Raw genomic sequence first — 21,145 nt, 5'->3', positions numbered from 1 at the left:
TGGCTGGGCTTCTCTGGGGGGACAAGTCAAGCAGTGACGGCAGGGACAGACTTATCAACAATGATGGCTTGGAGACGTGAGGCTGGAAAGGACCGGACGGCAGCACCATCCAGAAGCTTTTGTCCTGGAGGAGCAGGGTCAGAGTGCATCAGCATACTGGAGCATCTTGGGCACCAGGCTGGGTGACGTACTTGCCTGGAGTCAAACCAGGTCAACCAGGTCCCTGACTAGGAACATGCATGCTATAAGCAAAAGAGCTATGGTTCCTAGGTGTTGACAAACAGCTTTTTAAACCCCCTTAAATTTTTTTCTTTTTAAATAAGCATGTGTGCCTGAGTTTGAGTGTGTGTGTGTGTGTGTGTGTGTGTGCATGCGCACGTGCATCCTCAGGCAAATGCAAGCTATAGTGCACAAATGAAGTCAGAGGACAACCTGAAGGAGGAACTGGTTCTGTTTCCGTCATGTGTGCCCCGAGGCTCTAACTCAGATTGTCAGCTTTAGTGGCAGCTTTCTTTACCCACTGGTCCGTCCTGCTGGCCCATCTCCCTTGTTTTTGTGTGACTGAGATCTCACCAGTAGCCTAGCATTAGCGTTGAATTCTCTCTGCAGCCCTGAGTGGTCTTGAATCCTGAGCCCTCCTGCCTTTGCCTCCCTAGTTCTGGGATTGCAGGCACGCTCCATCCACCGAGCTACGAGGCCCAGAGATGACAGGGTTTCTTCTATGTGCCCAGTCTGGCTCTTAAACTCCTCCAGACATGTAAATCATCATTGTCTCCTCTCAGAAACCTCCCCTGATCCTCCAGTCCCAGCTGGTTCTGCCCCTCCTCTGGTCTCCATTGCTCTTGTCACATGGTGCTATGGTTGGAGGTGTGTGCCTCTGCTTGCTACATGCAAGTCTCATTGGGGCTGGGGACTACCTTGCCCATGCTTTTAGCACCCCCTACGTGGTACCAAGCCTCCCTTAGTATACACTCCACAGTCTATGGCCGAGTGGGCACACTCTCTAGGCTTCTGTACTGTGTACATTTCTGTGTCATCTCCTGCTACAGAGCTCAAAGTCTGGCCTCAAGGTACTTCATGGGCAAGTGCGAGGGATATAAAAAGAGACACTAAATTGGCTCTGCTTTTTACATGCTCCGCTCCATTGGCCTTCAGCGAGCCATCCAATGAACTCTGGCGCCAGAAGAAAGCTTTCTTGGTCAAAGTAAAGAACCCCAAAGAGATCTTTATTGAAGAAATTTACAGAAAACAACCCCAAAATAGATTTCAGATGGAAAAGTAGTTTAAAAAAAATTCCAGGAAAGCACAAACTGAAATAACCGAGAGCCCGAAAGTGGTAGGTTTTGAAGTCACTCTGTCCCGGGGGTTATTTGTACTGAACAAACAGTCCATAGGGTTCCTGGAAGAGAAGATCAGATGTCAGAGGCACAAGGGCTTGGGGAAGTTTGACATGCTGTGGTCTGCAGTGTCCTCTGGAGGCCAGGTATAGACCAGGCGACTCTGTGGCCTGGCTCGGCATCGATGTCTTTGACGTGGAGGTGTCTCTGGCTCCAAAGTCCACTCTCAGCGCCCTTCCCACCCGGGAGATCTTCCTGATGGTTCCCCTTGGGCCAGCCATTCCAGCTGGTGTTGCCTGGAGTGGAGATGGGATCCTAGGGGTCCCTGAAGAAAAAGGAGGGCAAAGAGCAAGTCACTTCCCTCCTGTCCTCATGTCCCTCCACAGGCCATGAGTTTGCCTTCCCTGTTGCTAATATTTCTGAGGGTGGCCCTGCTCTGGCTTGCTCTGTGTTGTGACCCCCAACCCATAAGACTAAGAAGCCCTGCTTAGCCCCTGCGGAGCTCCTTTCAGAGAGGTAAGGGCTTCCTGCTCCCATTGGTCCTGCTTTTTTGTTTCTCTGTCTCTTGCTCATTTTCCTTAACTCTTATTAAGTTTTCCTCGACTATGCATTTGAGTGGCTCTATGACTGCTTCCAGGATGCTCACTGACACTGCCTTCTCTTTGCCTTTGTGCCCACAGTGGCAATCCAACTAAAATGTGCATCAACAGGTTGTGCAGTTAAAGATGATGTTTGCTACACAGGCCGGGCCAGCAATGTTTTGCCAAGATTTGCTGGTGCGGAGGTGGAGAGATGGCTCAGTGGTTAACAGCAAATACCGCTGTTGCAGAGGCCTGAGTTTAGTTCCCAGTAGCCATGTTGAAAGGCTCACAACCGCCTGTAACCCCAACTCTGGGGGAATCAACGCCCTCTTCTGACTTATGCAGGAACTACACACACACACACACACACACACTTTTTAAAAGAGAAAGAAATTACAATGGAGGGTCAAATTTCCAGTCCTGCATTTGAAGACTCAGTGATACATGAGAATGTGGTTTGTCTGTTTGGGGAAGCTGTGGGCCACCCTGCAGAAACTGGGAGCCCTGTACTAATTATTATGAGACCCAAAACCACAATGTTTCTGTCGTTTTTCTGCCTCCAGTTTCTGTGAAGCTGTAACTTCCACTCCGAGATGAGGAAGTAACAAAACCTTAGTGCAGAGGAGAAAATAAGAGTGACTCCATCCAGTTGGCAGGAGGCCCAGCCCCAGTGTTCACAGAGGAGAGGCAGGGCGGCGCTGCTGGTTGTGGGTCAGTGTCGGGAGGTTGGTGCTGGGCTAGTGGGGGAGGCCTGAGCTGGGATGGGGAGCTAGCCTGTGAGGGTGGGGCTGCGCTAGGGCGTGAGAGGGTGAGACTGAAGGGAGTATAGAGTTTCAGCCCCAGTCCTAGGTGGGCAGGGGATCTCTGCTCATCAAAAACCCAAGGAAAGCCCTCCAGACAGGCTGGTTGTCCAGAGGTCCAGGGACAATACAGGTGTGTGCGTGTGTGTGTGTGTGTGTTGCGTTGTGTGTGTGTGTAGCTCTTGAGAGCAAGACTGTGCCTTCAGCTCCATACACAGTGAGACTGGACAGATAGATCCCAGCTGCTCCGAATGCTGGGGAATCTCAGTGGAGAGAAGGAGGCAGAGCTGTTGGATTAACTCATGTGTAAAGAACAGGCAAAGTAGGTGGCAGGAGGCTGGCGGCTGGAAAGACAGGGCGGGCTTGCCCCATGGAAGTTCTTGGCTTTTAGTATTTCATGAAAAGACATAGTCAAACTTCATTTGCATGGAGGATGGGCTAAGCCCAGGGTAAATGTAATGATATAACTGGGTGCTCGTCATACGGAGCTGTCATGGCACACACGGCACACACGCCACACAGCAGACGGGCGCTGACCTGACCTTGGGTCCTCTGGAAGAGTAGCCGGTGCTGTTGGCCACTGAATCATCTCTCCAGACCTTATGTATATCTTTTTATCTCCTAGGCGGCCTCTGTATTTCTATTTATTTATTTTGAGTCAGGTTATTTCAGTGTGATCTTGGCCGTTCTGTAACTTGCTACGTTGACCAAGCTGTCCTTGAACTGATAGATACCTCAGCCTTCTGAGTCTGAGTTCTGGGGTTAAAGACATGTGCTAACATGTCTGGCCTGAACACTATTTATAAATATCTCCCCCTTTTGGTCCTCTATGGCCTTTCCATAATAGAAGAAAACAAATCAGAAAAGCTGGCGAGGGTGGCTGGATATGGGTGTGCACATGTGTGCATGCGGAGGTCCTCAGCTACTCTCCACCTTATTATTTGTGACATGGTCTCTCAGTGAATCTGGAGCTCACTGATTCAGCTAAACTGGCTGGTCAGCAAGTCTCAGGGCTCCTCCTGCCTCCCTTCCTGCTGCTAGTATTATTGGCAAACAGCTGCGCTCGGCTGCGTTTTACATCAGTGCTGGGAATCTGAACGCTGGTACCCCTCCGTGATAAGCACTTTACTGACTGAACCATCTCACAGCCCCGTAATAAGGATCCATTTACTTCCAGTTCTCCCTCGTCAAGGACGGTATTTTCTGGGAACAGAGCAAGGACTAATGTCCTTGCTTAGCAGCTAGTACCTTTACCCACTGAGCTGTCTCGCTGGCCCTAAATGTCTGTTCTGGGAGACTCTCCAGTGGTTCCTGACTCTCCCCAGATACCTCAGCGCTGCCATGAGCCCCCTCACTGAGTGTTCTGTGGCTGCAGTGACCCTGAGAGGATCCCAGCTTGCAGCAGGGAGCTCAATTGTTGGTCCTTGCCTAGCAGCTGCTTGCTTCTTTCTCATTGTGTAACTTTAGATTCCCCCTCCCCACCCTGGCTGTGTACAGCCCAAAGCCATTTCCCCATGGGGGGGCGGAGAAGAGGGGACGACAGGAGGGGGGCGCTGGCACCGTTTCTTGTTCATAGCCTTCCACTCCTTTTATAGATCCGACTCCTGACTTTGACTCACTGCAAATGAGAACTCCAGGTCTGCAATTTGTGGAGAATTCCCATGATCCTCTGGGGCAAACTCTTAGGTACCAAACCTACTGATGCCTATGGAATTTGGGGTACAATGAGATGACATCACATTAGGCTTATTTTGTGGGTTTTAAATAATATTTGCCTTTGCTACATTCCATTTCCTTTATTGTTATTTATTTATTGCTTTTTTTTCTTTTTTTTGAGACAGGGTTTTACTATGTATCTTAGGTTGGCCCATAATTCACTTCTCTAGCCCAGGTTAACCCTAAAATTTACAGCAATATTTTAGTCTTCATCTTGTGAATGCTGGGATTACAGGCATGCACCACCACACCAAGCTTCCATTTTGGCTTTGTGGTTTTTTTTTTGTTGTTGTTGTTTTGTTTTTTGCTTTAAAACTATTTGGTTTTGTTTCCAAATTTTTAATTTATTCTTTGAGAATTTCAGGCATTTATATAATGTGTTTTAGTTTGAATAAACATCTCTAGATATAAGATTAGGTAAGGCAAAGCATACAATTACACACACACATCAAATGGAAAGAGCTGGAGACTGGCTTGATCTTGTTTGTTTGTTTTAAGTATCTGTTTGTTTCTATTCATGTGCATGAATGTTTTGCCTGCAGGTAGATGTATGTACAATGTATTCATGTCTAGTACCCACAGAGGCCAGAAGAAGGTGTTGGACTCCCTAGAACTGGAGTTATAGACACTTGGGAGCTTCCTTATGGTGCTGAGAACTGAACCCTTGTCTTCTGAAAGGAGCAACAAGTGGACTTAACTGATGAGCCATCTCTCCAGTCCCTGGTTAGACCTTCTTGGTGGGGAGACCTGAAATCCCTTTTTAGCACATCTACAGTGGCTCACAAATCTCCAGAAGATCCTTTGCCCTCTTCTGTCCCTTCCGGGCACCAAGCCTGCATGTAGTGCACAGACATACATTCAGGTAAGCACACATACATCAAAATAAAAATGAATAACTCTTTAAAAAGGATTATCACTATTTTGCTGGAAGAGGGAACTTGTCTACGCTCTAGTAAAAAGCCTACCACCCCATGCTTATGCAGGCAACTGTTATTGAACTCAATGGGTCACAGAGCAAAACACAAACAAACCCCATGAATACGGGAGGGGAACTTGTCAAGAAGAACAAAAGGATTTAATGGGGGTGGAAGTCGAGCGAGAGCAATGCATGTGAGGATAAAATACACTTCGTACACACGGACTTGCCCAAGAATAACAAATAAGCAAAAGTAACAACAAGAGAATTGCCACGCTTGTTCTGCTTCACCGACGAAGACGCTGGAGGATGCTGGAGGGAAGAATGACTCCACAGCAAGCTCAAGGGCGCACGGCTAGTCCGTAGTAGAAATGGGGGCCAGCTCAGTGGGTGAAGGTGCTTGCTGCCAAGCTTGGCGACCTGAGTTTGATTCCAAGCCCCACGTGGTAGAAGGAGAGAACTGACTCCCTCATGTTGTCCTCTGATCTCCACACACGCGCCGTGGCATGTGTGGACATAGTAGAACACACGCACCATGGCATGTGTGCACACAGTAGAACACACGCACTGTGACATGTGTGCACACAGTAGAACACGCGCCGTGGCATGTGTGCACACAGTGGATAAATAAATAATGCTATAAAATGATGGAAGCAGGATTTGAGTTGGCATGACTCTGGAATCAGGACCTTGAGTGGTGGCGACCTTGATTCTGAATTAGATGAACACCCGACGATAATGTAAGTAGTGCTGGCCCGCAGGAAGTCAGAAGGTTGAGTCTGGAGGGATATTAGGATGCTGGGCTGGAGGAGGAGGTGTGAAGTCAACTTCACACAAGTGATTGTTGAGAGAGACGCAGAGTGTTCATCTCTGCTCTTTGAGTGGGGGACACTCATGACCCCAAAGCTCATCACCGTAGCAGAGGAAAGCTACGAAGAGCGAGGAAGTGTACTAACTAAGAAGTGGAGTGGGAGAAACAGGGATTTCCTGGGCTGGAGTTTTCACACTCAGCACCTGGCTTTCCTGAAGATTCAGCTGTGGCACCTGTGCAAAAGTGCAGGGGGAGCTGTTCCTTCCCTGAAGCGGCTCTCGCCCATCTTCCCCTTTTGTTAAATTGGGAAGTAGTTCAGAGCAAGGAAGAAGTAGATGAGAGACTAACCCAGAGAAATCTTGAACAAGGAGGTGGGTGCCAGGGTTCTGCCACACACATCTTGATTCCTGCGGCCACCTGCATTTTTCTGGAGATAGCAAGCACCGAGCAAGGAAAGAGCATGTGGCTGGGCCCTGGTCTGCTCCTTCTCTGCCTGAGAGGTGAGTGGGTCTAGGCTTCTGTGAACCTAGCTTTGCAGAGGGTGGGAGAGTGAGATTCCTGGGTTCAAGCCAGAATCGAGGTGCCAGCAGAAGAGGGGCAGTGGACACATCCATTCGCCCATCTCCTTCTCTATCTGTATACTCCAACATCCTTGTGTGGACTCTACAAACCTTTATCAAGTAGCAGCTGCATGCCTGGTTTGTTCTGGATGCTGTAACTATAAGCAAATTCCTCAGTCAAGGGAGTCCTATTTGAATGAGGCAGCCAAGCAATTTTACTGTGGTGTGGGACTTGCTACAACAAGAGCATTCATGGAGAAATAGACCACACCAGGGACCCCTAGTTTTGCTCTCAGAGGAATGGAGGCTTCATAGAAGTCAGTCTTGATGCATGAACAGGTGTCGAACAGAGAAGCCATAATTTATATTAAGTGTAGATGGAGATCCTAAAGACTGGGAAGTGCAGAAGTGGCAAAGGCTTCATCTTCCTGATGTTTGGTTTAAAGAGGTTAGAAAGGGGGGCTGGAGAGATGGCTCAGCGGTTAAGAGCATTGCGTGTTCTTCCAGAGGACCCGAGTTCAATTCCCAGCAACTACATGGTGGCTCACAACCATCTGTAATGAGGTCTGGTGCCCTCTTCTAGCAGGCATATATGCAAACAGAATATTGTATCCTAAATAAATAAATAAATATTTTTTTAAAAAGAGGTTAGAAAGGTGTGTAAGAAATAATGCATAAGCACACAGGAGGCTGAGGCAGGAGGATGGCAGCTTGTAGGCCCGCCTTGACTACATCGTGTGAGCTTGCCTTTAAAAAAATCTTAAAAAGGGCCAAGCATGGTGGTACATGCCTTTAATTCCAGTCAGGGCAGGGTGGATCTCTGTGAGCGAAAGACTTGTCTACATGGTGAGACCTCTGTCTTAAAAAAACAAACAGAAACAGACAAGGAAGAAAACACATTTTCCTGTGGAAAATAGTTAAGGATGAAGATTAGAGAATTTTTCTCATCCTTGCAGATGAGTTTTTATGGTTGTTGTTGTTTTTTTTTTTTAACGGACCCAACAGAACATAGAATTTAAAGACTAGGATTTATATATTTTTAAATTTAATTTTTTTACTGTTTTTATTGAGCTATACATTTTTCTCTCCTCCCCTCTCTTCCTCTCCTCTTCTCTTCTACCCTCCTGTGACCCCCATGTTCCCAATTTACTCAGGAGATCTTGTCTTTTTCACCTTCCTATGGAGATCCATGCATGTTTCTCCTAGTGTCCTCTTTGTTGTCTAGTTTCTCTGGGGCTGTGGCCTGTAGACTGGCTTATCCTTACTTTATGTCTAAAAGCCACTTATGAGTAAGTACATGTTATATTTGTCTTTCTGGGTCTGGATTACCTCGCTCAATATGGTTTTTTTTTTTCTAGATCCACCCATTTGCCTGTAAATTTCAAGATGTCATTACTTTTTACCACTGTGTAGTACTCCATTGTGTAAATGTACCATTTTATCCATTCTTCAGTTGAGGGGCATCTAGGTTGCTTCCAGGTTCTGGCTATTACCAATAATGCTTCTATGAACACAACTGAACACATGTCCTTGTGGTATGATTGAGTGTCTTTGGGTATATGCCCAACAGCGGCATTGCTGAGTCTTGAGGTAGATTGTTTCTTAATTTTCTGAGAAATCACCATACTGATTTCCAAAGCAGCTGTACAGGTTTACACCCCCACCAGCAATGGAGGAAAGCTAGGATTTAAAGGGAGGAGACCAGCTGAGTGATTCTGATCACACGTAGTTTGCCTTTCTTTCTTTTTTTTTTAAAAAAAGAAAATAAACTATCTTTTTTCATTTTACATACTAATCCCAGTTCTCACTTCCTCCCCTCCTCCCATTCCCTTCACCTTCCCCCACTCTACCCTCCCCCATCCACTTCCCAGAAGGGGAAGGCACATTGCTTTGGGGAAGGTCCAAGGCCCTCCCCACTATATCTAGGCTGAGCAAAGTATCCATCCAAAGAGAATAGGATCCCCAAAAGCCAGTAGAAGCAGTAAGGATAATTCCTGGTGCCACTGTCAGTGTCCCCTCAGTCTACCCCAGCCATACAACTGTCACCCACATTCAGGTGGTCTAGTTTGGTTCTATGCTGGTTTCTTCCCAGTCCAGCTGGAGCTGGTGAGCTCCCATTAGCTCAGGTAAATGTTTCAGTGGGTGTTCACATCATGGTCTTGACCTCTTTGCTTACATTCTTTCCTTTTTTAATGACATGTGTTCATTCATGTGTGTGCGGTTATGGGTGGGAAAGCGAGGTCAGAGGCTGGTTTTGTAGAGCCAGTTCTCTTCTTCCACCATTGTGGTGTTTCTAGGGACCTAACTATGATGGCCAGGTTTGCACAGCAAACCACGGAGACGTCTTGATGGCCCCTAAACATAGCCTTCTCGTGAGTAAAGGGAGAGGAGACTAGGTGATCTCCATGATCCCTCACCATCATCGTGATCTAGATCTTTCACCAGAAGTTGTATCACACACCTGCCAGCCCTTGGGAGACAGAGGCAGGAGGATCAGAAGTTTAAGGACACCCTTAGCTAAGTAGCTAGTTCACATGCCAGCTTTAGCTCCATGAAAGCCTGGTATAAAACAATAGGACAACAAGACAAAATCTAGATCTTTAGGCTACGTCAGACTATTAGATTCATAGTGTCACACTTATAAGACACTTGAACTGCTCTGACTGAAGGTGATGATGGTGGTGATGATGGCGGTGATGATGGTGATGGTGGTGATGATGGCGGTGATGATGGTGATGGTGGTGATGATGGTGGTGATGGTGGTGATGATGATGATGATGGTGATGATGGTGGTGATGGTGGTGATGATGATGGTGATGGTGGTGATGATGATGGTGATGATGGTGGTGATGGTGGTGATGATGGTGGTGATGGTGGTGATGGTGATAATGGTGATGATGGTGGTGATGATGATGATGGTGGTGATAATGGTGATGATGGTGGTGATGATGATGATGGTGGTGATGATGGTGGTGGTGGTGATGGTGACAATGATGGCGATAATGATAGTGGTGAGGATGGTGAAGACGATGGTGGTGATGATGATGGTGATGGTGGTGATGGTGATGATGGTGGTGATGATGACGATGGTGGTGATGGTGGTGATGATGATGGTGGTGATGGTGATGATGGTGGTGATGATGATGGTGATGATGATGGTGATGATGATGGTGGTGATGATGATGGTGGTGATGATGATGGTGGTGATGATGATGGTGGTGATGGTGGTGATGATGATGGTGGTGATGATGGTGATGATGATGGTGGTGATGGTGATGATGGTGGTGATGATGATGGTGGTGATGATGATGATACATTCTTCATATAATTTGGAGAGTTGGTGGAAATTTTGTAATTACTGGAGTAGATTTCAGAAACTTTGATGGGTTGGAGCTGCCTTGTCCCAGATCCCAGGAGACAACTCCAGGCTTTTCCCATCTCTACAGTAAATAGCAGCTTAAAGTCAGGTACGGTGAGAATGTCGACACCACGAAGCAGGACCACTCCTGCTTCTCTGAGTAAGCTTGTTTACAGCTGTAGCTCAGTGCGGTTAAACAGAAGATGAGACCCTCTTTTTGCCCATCCTTCAGGAGCTGGCTGGCATCCCCATCCAGCCCATTCACCTTTTCACCAAGGGTGCATTTGCACCTGGGCAGGCAAGCGCTTACACCCAGATTTAAAATTGAGCTAATTTGTACTGACATAAAGTGCACTCTCCTGCATCTCAGCTCTGGCATATTGCCCTCCTCTTCCACAGAATTCCTCTCCACCCACCGCACCCACCCAAGGTGGTAAACGTGGTCTGGGGGAAGTCAGTCATTTGGTATTCCTAGAGGAGACCCACAAGGGTTTATATTGTAAGCCTGAGAATGAGGAACGAGAAAAGGATAGAAAGAAAGATGGTAGGGACAATTCCAGAGTAGGTATGGGAAAGGTCAAGAGAAAGGAAGTGGTTTCTGATATAAAACTAACAAATAGCCTGGCAGGGAGACACACACCTGGTAGTCCTAGTGCTCAAAGGCCTGAGGCAGGAGGACTGTGAAGTTGAGGCCAGCTTTGGCTTACCAAGGAGACCTTGTCTAAAGAAAAAGGAGGAGGAAAGAAAAGAAAGATAAAGAAAAACAAAACCAAACAACAACAGCAACAACAAAACCAAAACAAAAGGATTAAAGCTAGTGCCAGTGAGCCGGCTCACGGGTGAGAGCGCTTGCCATACAAGCCTTGAGTCTGATCCTTAAAGTCCACAAAATGGAAGGAGAGAACTGACCCCTAAAGTCGTCCTCTGACCTCTAGTAACACCATGCCCCCACCAACAAAGAAACAAAAATTTAATGAGGAACTAGAACTTCTTTTTTTTTTTAAACATATTTATTTATTTTACATCTGGACCACAGTTTCCTCTCCCTTCTCTCCACCCAGTCCCTCCCCCTACCTCCCTTCTGAGCCCCTAATCCACTGCTTTTCTTTTTCAATTCAGAAAGGGGCAGACCTCCCATGGATATTAGCAGAACATGGCCTATGAAGCTGCAGTAAGATTAAGTACCTCCCTTTGTATTAAGGCTGGACAAGGGGACCCAGTATGAGGAATAGGGTCTCAAAAGCCAGCAAAAGAGTCAGAGACAAGCCCCTGCTCCCACTGATTGAGTTCCACAAGAAGACCAAGCTACACAACTGTCACATGTATGCAGAGGGCCTAAGTCAGTCCCATGCAGGCTCCCTGGTTGTTGGTTCAGCCTCTGTGAACCCCCATGAGCCCATGTTAGTTGATACTGAGGGTTTTCTTGTGATGTCCTTGACCCCTCTGGCTCCTACAATCCTTCCTCCCCCTCTTCAGCAAGATTCCCCGAGTTTAGTCTAAAGTTTGATTGAGGGTCTCTACATCTGTTTCCATCAGTTGCTGGATGAATCCTCTCTAACGACAGCTGGGTTAGGTACCAATCTATGAGCATAGCAGAATATCATTAGGCGTCATTGACACTTTTCCTATAGTCATGCTTTGTTCTGTCCTAGGCCTCTGGTCATACAGCTCTGGGTCCTGGTATTCCAGGCAGAAACTAGAACTTCTATTCATTGTATATTGTGTGGTCCACGCTTCCAGGTTTGCAGTGTTACTAGAATTTTCTTTGATTGACAAGATGATTGCACACACTTCTGGGGTACAATATGCCATTTTGATGTCTGTACACATTTTGCAATGCTCAGATCAGTCCTGATATTTATCAAAACATGAATGAACCCGAGGACATCTTATTAAATAAAATAACGCCCTGCGTGTAATGCCTCATGCCTTGATCCCAGCACTCATGAGGGAGAGGCAAGAAGATCTCCAGGGCAGGGCTGATCTGGCTACAATAGTGAAACCCTATCTCAAAAACAAAAACACAAAAGGCATTTCTGTCCTGGCTCTGTTGCTATGTAGTAGAGAGGTAGGTTCCTCCTGCAAATTCTGGAAGGTTCTTAGGTTTGATTGGATCAGTGGCTACCAGAGTCCTGGCCTCTGGCTTGAGGTGCCCCATTGGCTGCATGGTGGTGCTGAGAGCACCACCATGACCCCGCTGCCTGGCGGGGAGGAGCCTGGAGAAGGAAGGCAATCCCCATCCGGAGGCGTGAATATTGTACGAATGCTCAGATTGGAATTTGGGTAAAGTTGTCTAACAGTCTGGCTCCCCAGACTCATGCAGTCAGAGTCGCCATGCCCTAGGCTGACTCGGGCTCTCACACCACACCGAAGATATTGTTCAATTCTGTCATCCGCTGTCTTCCAGTTGAGATGACGCCAAGTCTAGCTGAGATGCTCCATTCAGCAAATGTGGTTTTGAACCGGCACGAGACCTTTCAAAGATGACTCACACAGAGCCTTCTCTTTTAGAAGGCATAATTTGAATAAAATAATTTTTGTTTTTAGGGTTTTGTTTGCTTGTTTGTTTGAGACAGGGTTTCTCTGTGCAACAGCCTTCGCTGTCCTGGAACGCACTCTGTAGACCAGGCTGGCCTCAAATTCACAGAGATCCACCTGCCCTGTGTCCTGAGTGCTGAGATTAAGAGCATGCATCACCATGCCCGTGATAATTTTAATATTTAATGAAATAATAATTTTTAATGGAAAAACAAAAGAAGAAATAATTGAAGTGCAGAATGTTGAGAACCATGTGTTCTCAGCAGCTGTAGACCGCAGTGGATGTTAACGCCCTTTTAGCCTTTGAGCCACTTGTGACCTAGGCAGGGAAGGCAACAATGTCCCCATCTTACAGACACACAGTTAGAGGCAATTAAAGGAGACTCCACCCGCACCATGGGGACTTCCTCCTGAATTCCAGAGTAGACACTGACTACACCCAACACCTGTTTCACAGAGAGAGCCTTTATTAAGCAGGGAAGAAAAGTTAAAGAAACTGCATCTGACTCAGTTGGAAAAACAGCAGCAAATGACCTTGCAGGTGTCCTTCCTAAGAGGAGAAGGGGAGGTCTGTGTTAGAGTAGACTAGTTTGCTGTGGTAAAGGAGAGATGTGGTAAGGGAAAGGGGGAATGAGTAGCCAAAGGCTGCCTCTGGATAGAGAGGAGACACATGCCTCAAAGCCTGTTTGTAAAGGGGGACCCTTGTGTTAGGATGAGCTGTTTAATTTTAGTTGGGCATGTTAATTAGGTGAGCAAAAGGGGGCTTTTGGTTGCTGGATCTTGGTAGTCAGCCTCAGAAGGAGAAAGTGGCCAAATAAGGGAACAGACCTTGACAGCTAGCTTTAGGAATGTAATCTAACGGTTTTTAGCAATGCAGAGGGAATGGGGAGAAAGGGGAGCCTGCCAGAGTCCCATGTTTGAGGGGCCTAGTGTCCCTTCAGCAACTACAAGAACTGAAAATGAAGCTTAGGTCCATCTCCTCCACTAAGCGCTCACCACTGGCTATGGAAGCGTCTAGAATCAAGACAAGCTTGTTCTGTTCAAGAAACAGCTCAGGAGGCTTCTTGCTGGTCGGGCTGTTGTTTCACAGCTCAGGAGGCTTCCCGCTGGTCACACTGCTACAATGTATCACAGCTCAGGAGGCTTCCCGCTGGTCACACTGCTACAATGTATCACAGCTCAGGAGGCTTCCCACTGGTCACACTGCTACAATGTAGCACAGCTCAGGAGGCTTCCTGCTGGTCGGGCTGCTACAATGTATTAGTTTTGTTGCTGCTGTAACAAAGCACCACCCAACAAGAAGCAACTTAGGGGAGCAAGGGTTATTTGGGCTTGCAGTTCAAGGGAAGAAGGCTTAGCAAAAAAAAAAAAAAAAAAAAAAAAAAAAAAAAAAAAAAAAAAAAAAAAAAAAAAAAAAAAAAAAAAGCCTTTGTCTGTTTCTTTTTTTGTTTTTCTGTTTTTTTTTTTGTTTGTTTGTTTTTGAGACAGTTTCTCTAAGATATCACTTTCTTGGGCAATGTGAGGAAAGGAAAAAAGCCTTACCCAAGGGCATGCATATTCAAATCTTAAGCTTGGACCATTGCTGTTTTAACACTAAATATCTATATGTGAAATGAATGTCAACTCTATGACAGCAGCCTTTACGGCAAATACTGATTATGCTAGAATGTTCTCATCTGCTGGTGAGAGACTCCAATCAGACTCCAGGACAAGCGGACTCCACAGCCTTCTCATGTTCACATGTTTTCTCTTTCTCTCTGTACTGCCCATGTACCCTACCCCTAGAGTCTCAGCTTACCCCAATAAATCTATAGGGTGGTCTCTTTCTCCTTCTAGGAATATGTCTACTATCAGCCTAGGCCATGTGGATGGTGCTGATGCTGGCGTCTGTGTCCACTCTGATGTGTGCAGCTATCCTCCGCCCTCAAATAGTCAAAAGCTGCCTGCAAAGTGTGGTTCCTTGGGACTGAGTAGATGACTCCATGATTAAGAGCACTCATTGCTCTCACAGAGGACCCAGATTGGTTCTTAGAACCCACATGGAGGCTCACAACCATCGGTAACTGTAGTTCTAGGGGTTCTCTTCTGACCCCTGTGGGTGTGCACACCACACACATAAAATATAATTTTTTTTCTTCGAAACAGGGTTTCTCTACAGCTTTGGAGCCTGTCCTAGAACTTGTTCTTATAGATCAGACTGGTCTTGAACTCACAGAGATCCACTTGCCTCTGCCTCCTGAGTGCTGGGATTAAAGGTGTGCGCCACCACTGCTTGGCTATAAAAATATTTTTTAAAAAAAAATAGAGTCTTGCTGGGCAGTGGTGGCACACATCTTTAATTCCAGCACTCGTGAGGCAGAGACAGGAGGATTTCTGTGAGTTTAAGGCCAGACTGGTCTACAGAAGAGTTTCAGGACAACAAGGACTACACAGAGAAACCCTGTCTCAAAAAAAAACAAAAAACAAAAAAACAATATACACACGCATATATATAGTCTCTCATGGCAAGACACAGTCTGGAAAAGCATTTAACACAATATGAAGTAACTTATAGCAGGGCAAACAGCCTGCTTGCAATAGTGGAGTAAATCAGGGTTTTCTGTTTGTTTGTTTGTTTGTTTGTTTTGAGATGGTCTGCTATGTAGCTCAGGCTGGCTTGAAATTCACTATGTAGTTGAGGCTGTCCTCAAACTCAAAATCCCCCTGTCTTAGCCTCCTGAGTGCGAGGAAGCCTCCTCCACATGCAATTAAGAAGTAGAATTTTTTTATTAAAAATTTCTGCCTCCTCCCCGCCTTCCTTTTCCCCCCCCCCCCCCCCAGTCCAAACAGCAGTCAGGGTTCCCTGCCCGAGAAGTAGAATTTTTAAAGAGCAAGTTGGACTTGCAGAAGATTCCAGAATGCAGAAACTTGAGTCGAGAGGAAGTGATTTGCGTGTGATCTAACTTTGTGCCAGCCTTGACCTCACTTAACCTAAAGGCGGGGTCCCTGTGTGGTCACTTGGTGCCAAGTCTCCACTGGGGACAGGTTTCTCCTTGTCTCTGCCACAGACTCCAGTCAATTTGGCTTGGGTCCCACGTACAAATGTCCCTCCGGGTCCTCTTCCCGGATCTCCCCATGACTCGGGAAAAGTTCCTTCCAGGCCCGTCGGGAAGGAGGCCTCGACTCCGGCTTATGTTTTCCAGGCTGCTTCTCTCTGACGGGCCCTGGCTCAGTGTCTGGCTACGTGGGAGGCTCTCTCCATGTGCAGTGTCAATATGGAGAGTCATACAAGGACCACGTGAAATACTGGTGTCGAGGACCGCACGACACGGAATGCGAAACTCTTGTGGAAATCCAAGGAAACGGGGAGGAAAAGAAGAATGGCCGAGTGTCCATCAGAGACCATGCTGAGAACTTCACCGTGACGGTGACCATGGAGGACCTCAGCCTAGATGATGCTGGATCTTACTGGTGCAAGATTCAGACTTTCTTTATCTGGGATTCATGGTCACGTGACCCCGCGGTCCTTGTAAAGGTACATGTTTTCCCAGGTAAGGCTATGCCGGCTCCAGCTACAGAGCTTGGAGGAAGTGTCTGGGCGTGGGACATGGGTGGGCATTGTCTTGAAGGGTACCTCTGACTGTTGTCCTCTCAGTGGGGTTGGGGAGAGATGACTGACCTATCCACCATAGGAGGAGCTTTGAGGGATAGGTCACACAAACAACCCGACACCTGATGTCTCTAGGAGGAGCCAAGGGAGGATCTAACTCCTCCTTAGTGGTAAAATTTATTCATTTATTATTATTATTGTTGTTGTTTCATGACAGGATTTCTCTGTGTAACAGTCCTGGCTGTCCTGGAACTTGCTTTGTAGACCAGGCTGGCCTTGAACTCACTGAGATCCTCCTGCCTCTGCCTCCCAAGTACTGGGCTTAAAGACATACGCCACTACTGCCTGGTGAGTTAAAATGATCTTTAATTGTTCCGGTATGAAGGGTGCTTGAGAACCTTCCATGGTCTCTGGGAGAATTTTTGGGCCACAAGCTGAGCTGTTTTCTTTCACACTCCCTCTCATGGGCATCTTGCCAAGCAGGGAGGACCCCTGGAAAACCCGTCTGCCCTCCCTCAGGCAGAGTGAGAGGGGGATGGGAAGAAAGTTTGAGATGAGACATTGGCCAGTGTTTTGGTAGGAATGCTCCTTCAGCCCCTGAGAGACAAACCCATGGTGTGGCTGAGGTTTGCCTCGGACAGATCCACAGAGATACTGATTTAGCACAGGCTTGGAGCCACTCGATGAACTAATGTCCATCTTTATCTCCAACAGCCCCAACTACCGTGGAGACCACACTCCCAGCTACAACTCCCATCCTCCCACTAGCGAATGCTGAACACCTGAGGGTTAACTTCATTGAGGTGTTCCTCCTCCAAGTATGGTAAGGATCCAAGGCCTGGAGAGAGTCAGGCGCTTAGGATTCTGGGGGCTGGCAGTGTCACCCACGTTGAGGGGACCTTACTATTAAGTGGTATTTCCTTCCCTCTGATCTCCGCTTTCAAATTCTCCAAGCCTACATGTGGATGCCAAGTATGGCGGAGGGGCTGGAGGGACACAGGCTCAGAATGGAGTCTGTTTTCATAGAGTCACAGATCCTCCCCATTCCCACCTCTCTTTTCTATCCCTCCCCACCGGACTCTAGACTTGGAGTCCTAGCTCTGTGCCTCTTTCAAAAGTCATCGTTGAAGGCCAGGGAGGTGATTCAGTGTACCCACTGAGTGCCTGCCACTAGGTCTAACAACCTTTGTTCCATCTCTGAGCCCCACAATAAACAGATAAATGCAAAGGTCTTTGTTCAGCTGGGGTTCTTGCTCCCAGGAGCTGCTCATGAGGAGCAGGCTCAGCTCCGGGCTGAAGTTTGCGCTTGTTCTTCCTTCTCTGCCAGACGAACTCAGAAAAGGCTATGATGCCTGTGCTAGCTAGTCTGTGTGTCATCTGAAAGGAGGGAACTTCGGCTGAGAAATGCCCCCATAAGATCTGACTCTAGGAAATTTCTTAATTAGTAATTGATGGGGAAGGGACCAGACCATTGTGGGTGATGCCACCCTTGGACTGGTGGTCCTGCCTTCTGTAAGAAAGCCAGATGAGCAGACCATGGGGAGCAAGCCAGTAAGCAGCACTCCTCCATGGTTGTTGTAGGGGGTGGCTGCTTGCTCATCCCAGCTGCCCGGAACCAAAATAATCACATAAAAACTGTATTTATTAAATCACTGCTTTGCCCATTAGCTCTAACGTCTTATTGGCTAACTCTTAATTTAACCCATTTCTATTCATCTCTGTATTGCCATGTGGCAGTGGCTTAGTGGATAAAATTCCCAGCGTCTATCTCAGCGGGATCCATGGCATCTCTCTCTGACTCTGCCTCCTTTCCCCCAACATTCAGTTCCATCCCCTTGCCTACCTAAGTTCTGCCCTATTAACAGGCCCAAAGCAGTTTATTTATTAACCAATGAAAGCAACACAAAGACAGAATGACCTTCTACACCATGTGGTCTCTGCATCAGCTCCTGCCTGCAGGTTCCTGCCCTGCTTGAGGTCTTGCCCTGACTTCCTGTGGTGATAAATAGCAATGCTGAAGAGTAAGCAGAATAAACCCTTTCCTCCCCAACTTGCTTTTTGACCATGGTGTTTCATTGCAGTAATAGAAACCCTGACTAAGACAGTGCCTCTAGGCCTCAAATGGGGAGGGAAATTCAGGAGAACTAGTTTCAAGATGTCAACTGAAGGCTGGGGACGTAGTTTAGTTGCTAGAGTGCTTGCCTAACATGAACAAAGCCCAGAGTTCGATCCCCAGATTGGGTACTGTAGTATACATCTGCCATGTGCACCAGAGAATCAACCACAAAAGACACAGAGGTTCAAAGTCGTAACCATGTCAGGAAGCCAGCCTGTGCTATGCAAACTCTGCCCTACCACCAATAAACTCAATTAATACCTGGGAGACAGTGGGTATCTCTGGGCCATGTGTCTAGAAAATTGTGTCTACCTAGAACCCTTTCCTCTCTTCACCAATCACCTCTCCTTAACAAGAGACAGGGTGGTGGGACCACAAGAGCAGACGTCCTTGAATCATTTCCTAGTTTGATTCTGGATCATTCAGGATTCTGAGGCAAGGCATTAGGAAATGTGGGAGGAGACGGATGGGCCCTGGAACCTCCCCTTGAACTCATTGTCCATCCTCATGTGCCCACAGGTCCCTGCTCAGCAGCATCCACTTCCAGGTCCTGGTCTTCCTGAAGCTACCACTGCTTCTGAGCATGCTCTGTGCTGTCTTCTGGGTGAACAGGCTTCAGAAGATCCATGAAGGGAATTTAGAATGAGCTACCCAAGAGCTATGTAGCGAAGCATCCCAGGAATTACCTGGGAGGGACTCGGCCCTGCAGACATGACAAGGCACACACCATACTCTGAATTGACTCTGCATGGAGGCAGCAGTACTTGGATTCTGGATTTCACCATTCCCATATTTCAAGGGAGGATCTTGATTATCTGTGAGTCTCAGGTATCAGACTCCTGTGGAGTCCTCAGCATTAAAGAGGAAACGAGGCTGGCAGTAATGGCACACACATTTAATCCTAGTGCTGGAGAGGCAGAGGCAGGTGAGGCTCTGTGGGTCTGAGGCCAGCTTAGTCTACAGAGTGAGTTCCAGAACAGCCAGGGCTACATAATGAGACAGTCTCAAACATCCCCCACCAAATCCCAAAAAGGGAACAAGACTTCCCTGGGCCCCATGTTGGAGGTACCCCCTTTCCTTTCTCCAGATTTCTTGGATTCTGCTCTCATGTCAGCTACAAAGGGTAAGAATCCTCTAGAAGGTTCTTGAACACAAGCCTAGCCCCTTGATCACTGTGACATGAAAAATATCTCAGGTCATCGTCTTCAATGGCAATAATCACCTCCTTCCTATAGAGAAGAGGTTCCCTGAGGAACATGTCCCTCATAGACTTGGATCCTGGGCCATTTTCTCTCTTCTAGAACAATCCCAGAGGATTTGGTTTCTGTCTGAGCATCTTCGCTGCCCACTCTTCCAAACACACAGCATTCTTTTACCTTGTCTGATCCTTTTAGCTCACCATGATCTTGAGGTCTCCTTATGTCCCCATGACCAGAGAGCGTGTGTCTGAGTTCAGCATGTGCTTGGCTGGACTGAAAATAGCTTGCAAGTGAAGCTCAGTGTCTCTTTTATTTTTCAGATCATCAGTAGAGAAAGAGGCAGTGAGTGCCATGAAATATTCTGTATTTCTTGGGGTCTTCCGTGCATAGTGTTAACTGAGGGTCCATCTTTGTTCACTCAGAAACTGGCTGCGTCCACCTTGGGAAGAAAGACAGATATCCAGAGACAGGTGTGGGGCCAGTGATGAGGAGATATCATATCATCTGGGCATCCACTGGACATCCTCAGCTCAGAACATGGCTGATTTGTTGACTGCTTGCCAGTTTCTTCCTTAATTCTCTTTGCAGGGGACCTCACAAGCTTAGCCACAGCATCACCATCTCCATCCTTGATGTTTTTTACAAGTGATCTCACAGGGTAATTCCAGCATCAGCATCTCCATCTTTGATACCATTTGCAGGTGACCTCACAAGATAATCCCAGCATCAGAATCTCCATCCTTGATGCCCTTTGTAGGTGACCTCACAGGGTAATCCCAGCATCAGCATCTCCATCCTTGATGCTCTTTGCAGGGGGCCCCACAGGGTTAGCCACAGCATCACCATCTCCATTTATTCCAGACATTCAAATCAGATCTCTCTCTCCACCCTCAGGCTCAAGCCTGCCTTGAACTAGTGATGTTTATTTCCACAGAGAGGACACATTTATAGGAGCATCATAGGTGGATGTAAAGACCCAGGGAGTAACCTCACAATGATATTTCTCCATGGAGCCTCTACCCACTGACAGACTACACCACAGATGTAGTTTCTTATGGTGAGGCATGTCTGTCAGCCCAGCATGGTGAAGCTTTTCTTCTAGCAGTTCAGATGGAGTGTGTGTGGATTCAGCATCAACTCTTGTTTACATTTTTTTCTAAACATTGGATACTTGAGCATACTGAGATCCTGGATGTAATAGAGGAGAGTTTGCCTAGCAGGTGATGCAATGTCTTCAAAGAAGAGTCAAAGAGCAGAGGGCCTAAGTCTGTGAGATGGGAGTAACTGACAGGTGTAGGAAAGAGAGGGGCAGGCTTGGGTGATGCAGAGGCTAGTGACTGCATTATCAGACAGAGGGTGTCAACTGGGAGCTTAGAGGTGTGGGCTAGCAGAATATTGAGGGCTGGAGGGGAAGGAACAGGGAGAGATTAGCTGGTGCACCCAGAGATAGGTAAAATTACCAGGTGAGCATTCAGGACCAAGAACAGAGCTCTGGATGGATGGTGAAGCAACTGAGGTAAGCGTTCAGTACCAAGGACAGAGACCCCGAGGCTCTTAGCACCAAGCACGAGTGTTTCAAGAGGGAAGGTGATGTAAAAAGGCAGAACTGAGTTAGGATGAAGGG

At 47.2% G+C, this 21,145-nt stretch overlaps 1 protein-coding gene across 1 annotated transcript; it reads left to right on the top strand.

Annotated features, from left to right (window-relative positions):
* Positions 1–6,520: 6,520 nt before the first annotated feature.
* Cd300e (CD300e molecule) lies at positions 6,521–19,201 on the top strand. The gene is made up of 4 exons (XM_050140180.1): positions 6,521–6,661; positions 15,800–16,147; positions 16,921–17,029; positions 18,842–19,201. The coding sequence occupies exons 1-4, from the start codon at positions 6,622–6,624 to the stop codon at positions 18,966–18,968; spliced, it is 624 nt and encodes a 207-aa protein (XP_049996137.1). The 5' UTR covers positions 6,521–6,621; the 3' UTR covers positions 18,969–19,201.
* The last annotated feature ends 1,944 nt before the right edge of the window (positions 19,202–21,145 follow it).

The sequence above is a fragment of the Alexandromys fortis genome, unplaced genomic scaffold (assembly GCF_014885135.2).
Source record: "Alexandromys fortis isolate MF-2015 unplaced genomic scaffold, M_Fortis_MF-2015_v1.1 scaffold_39, whole genome shotgun sequence".
Taxonomy (NCBI): Eukaryota; Metazoa; Chordata; class Mammalia; order Rodentia; family Cricetidae; genus Alexandromys; species Alexandromys fortis.
This window is presented reverse-complemented; position numbering and strand designations above follow the sequence as displayed.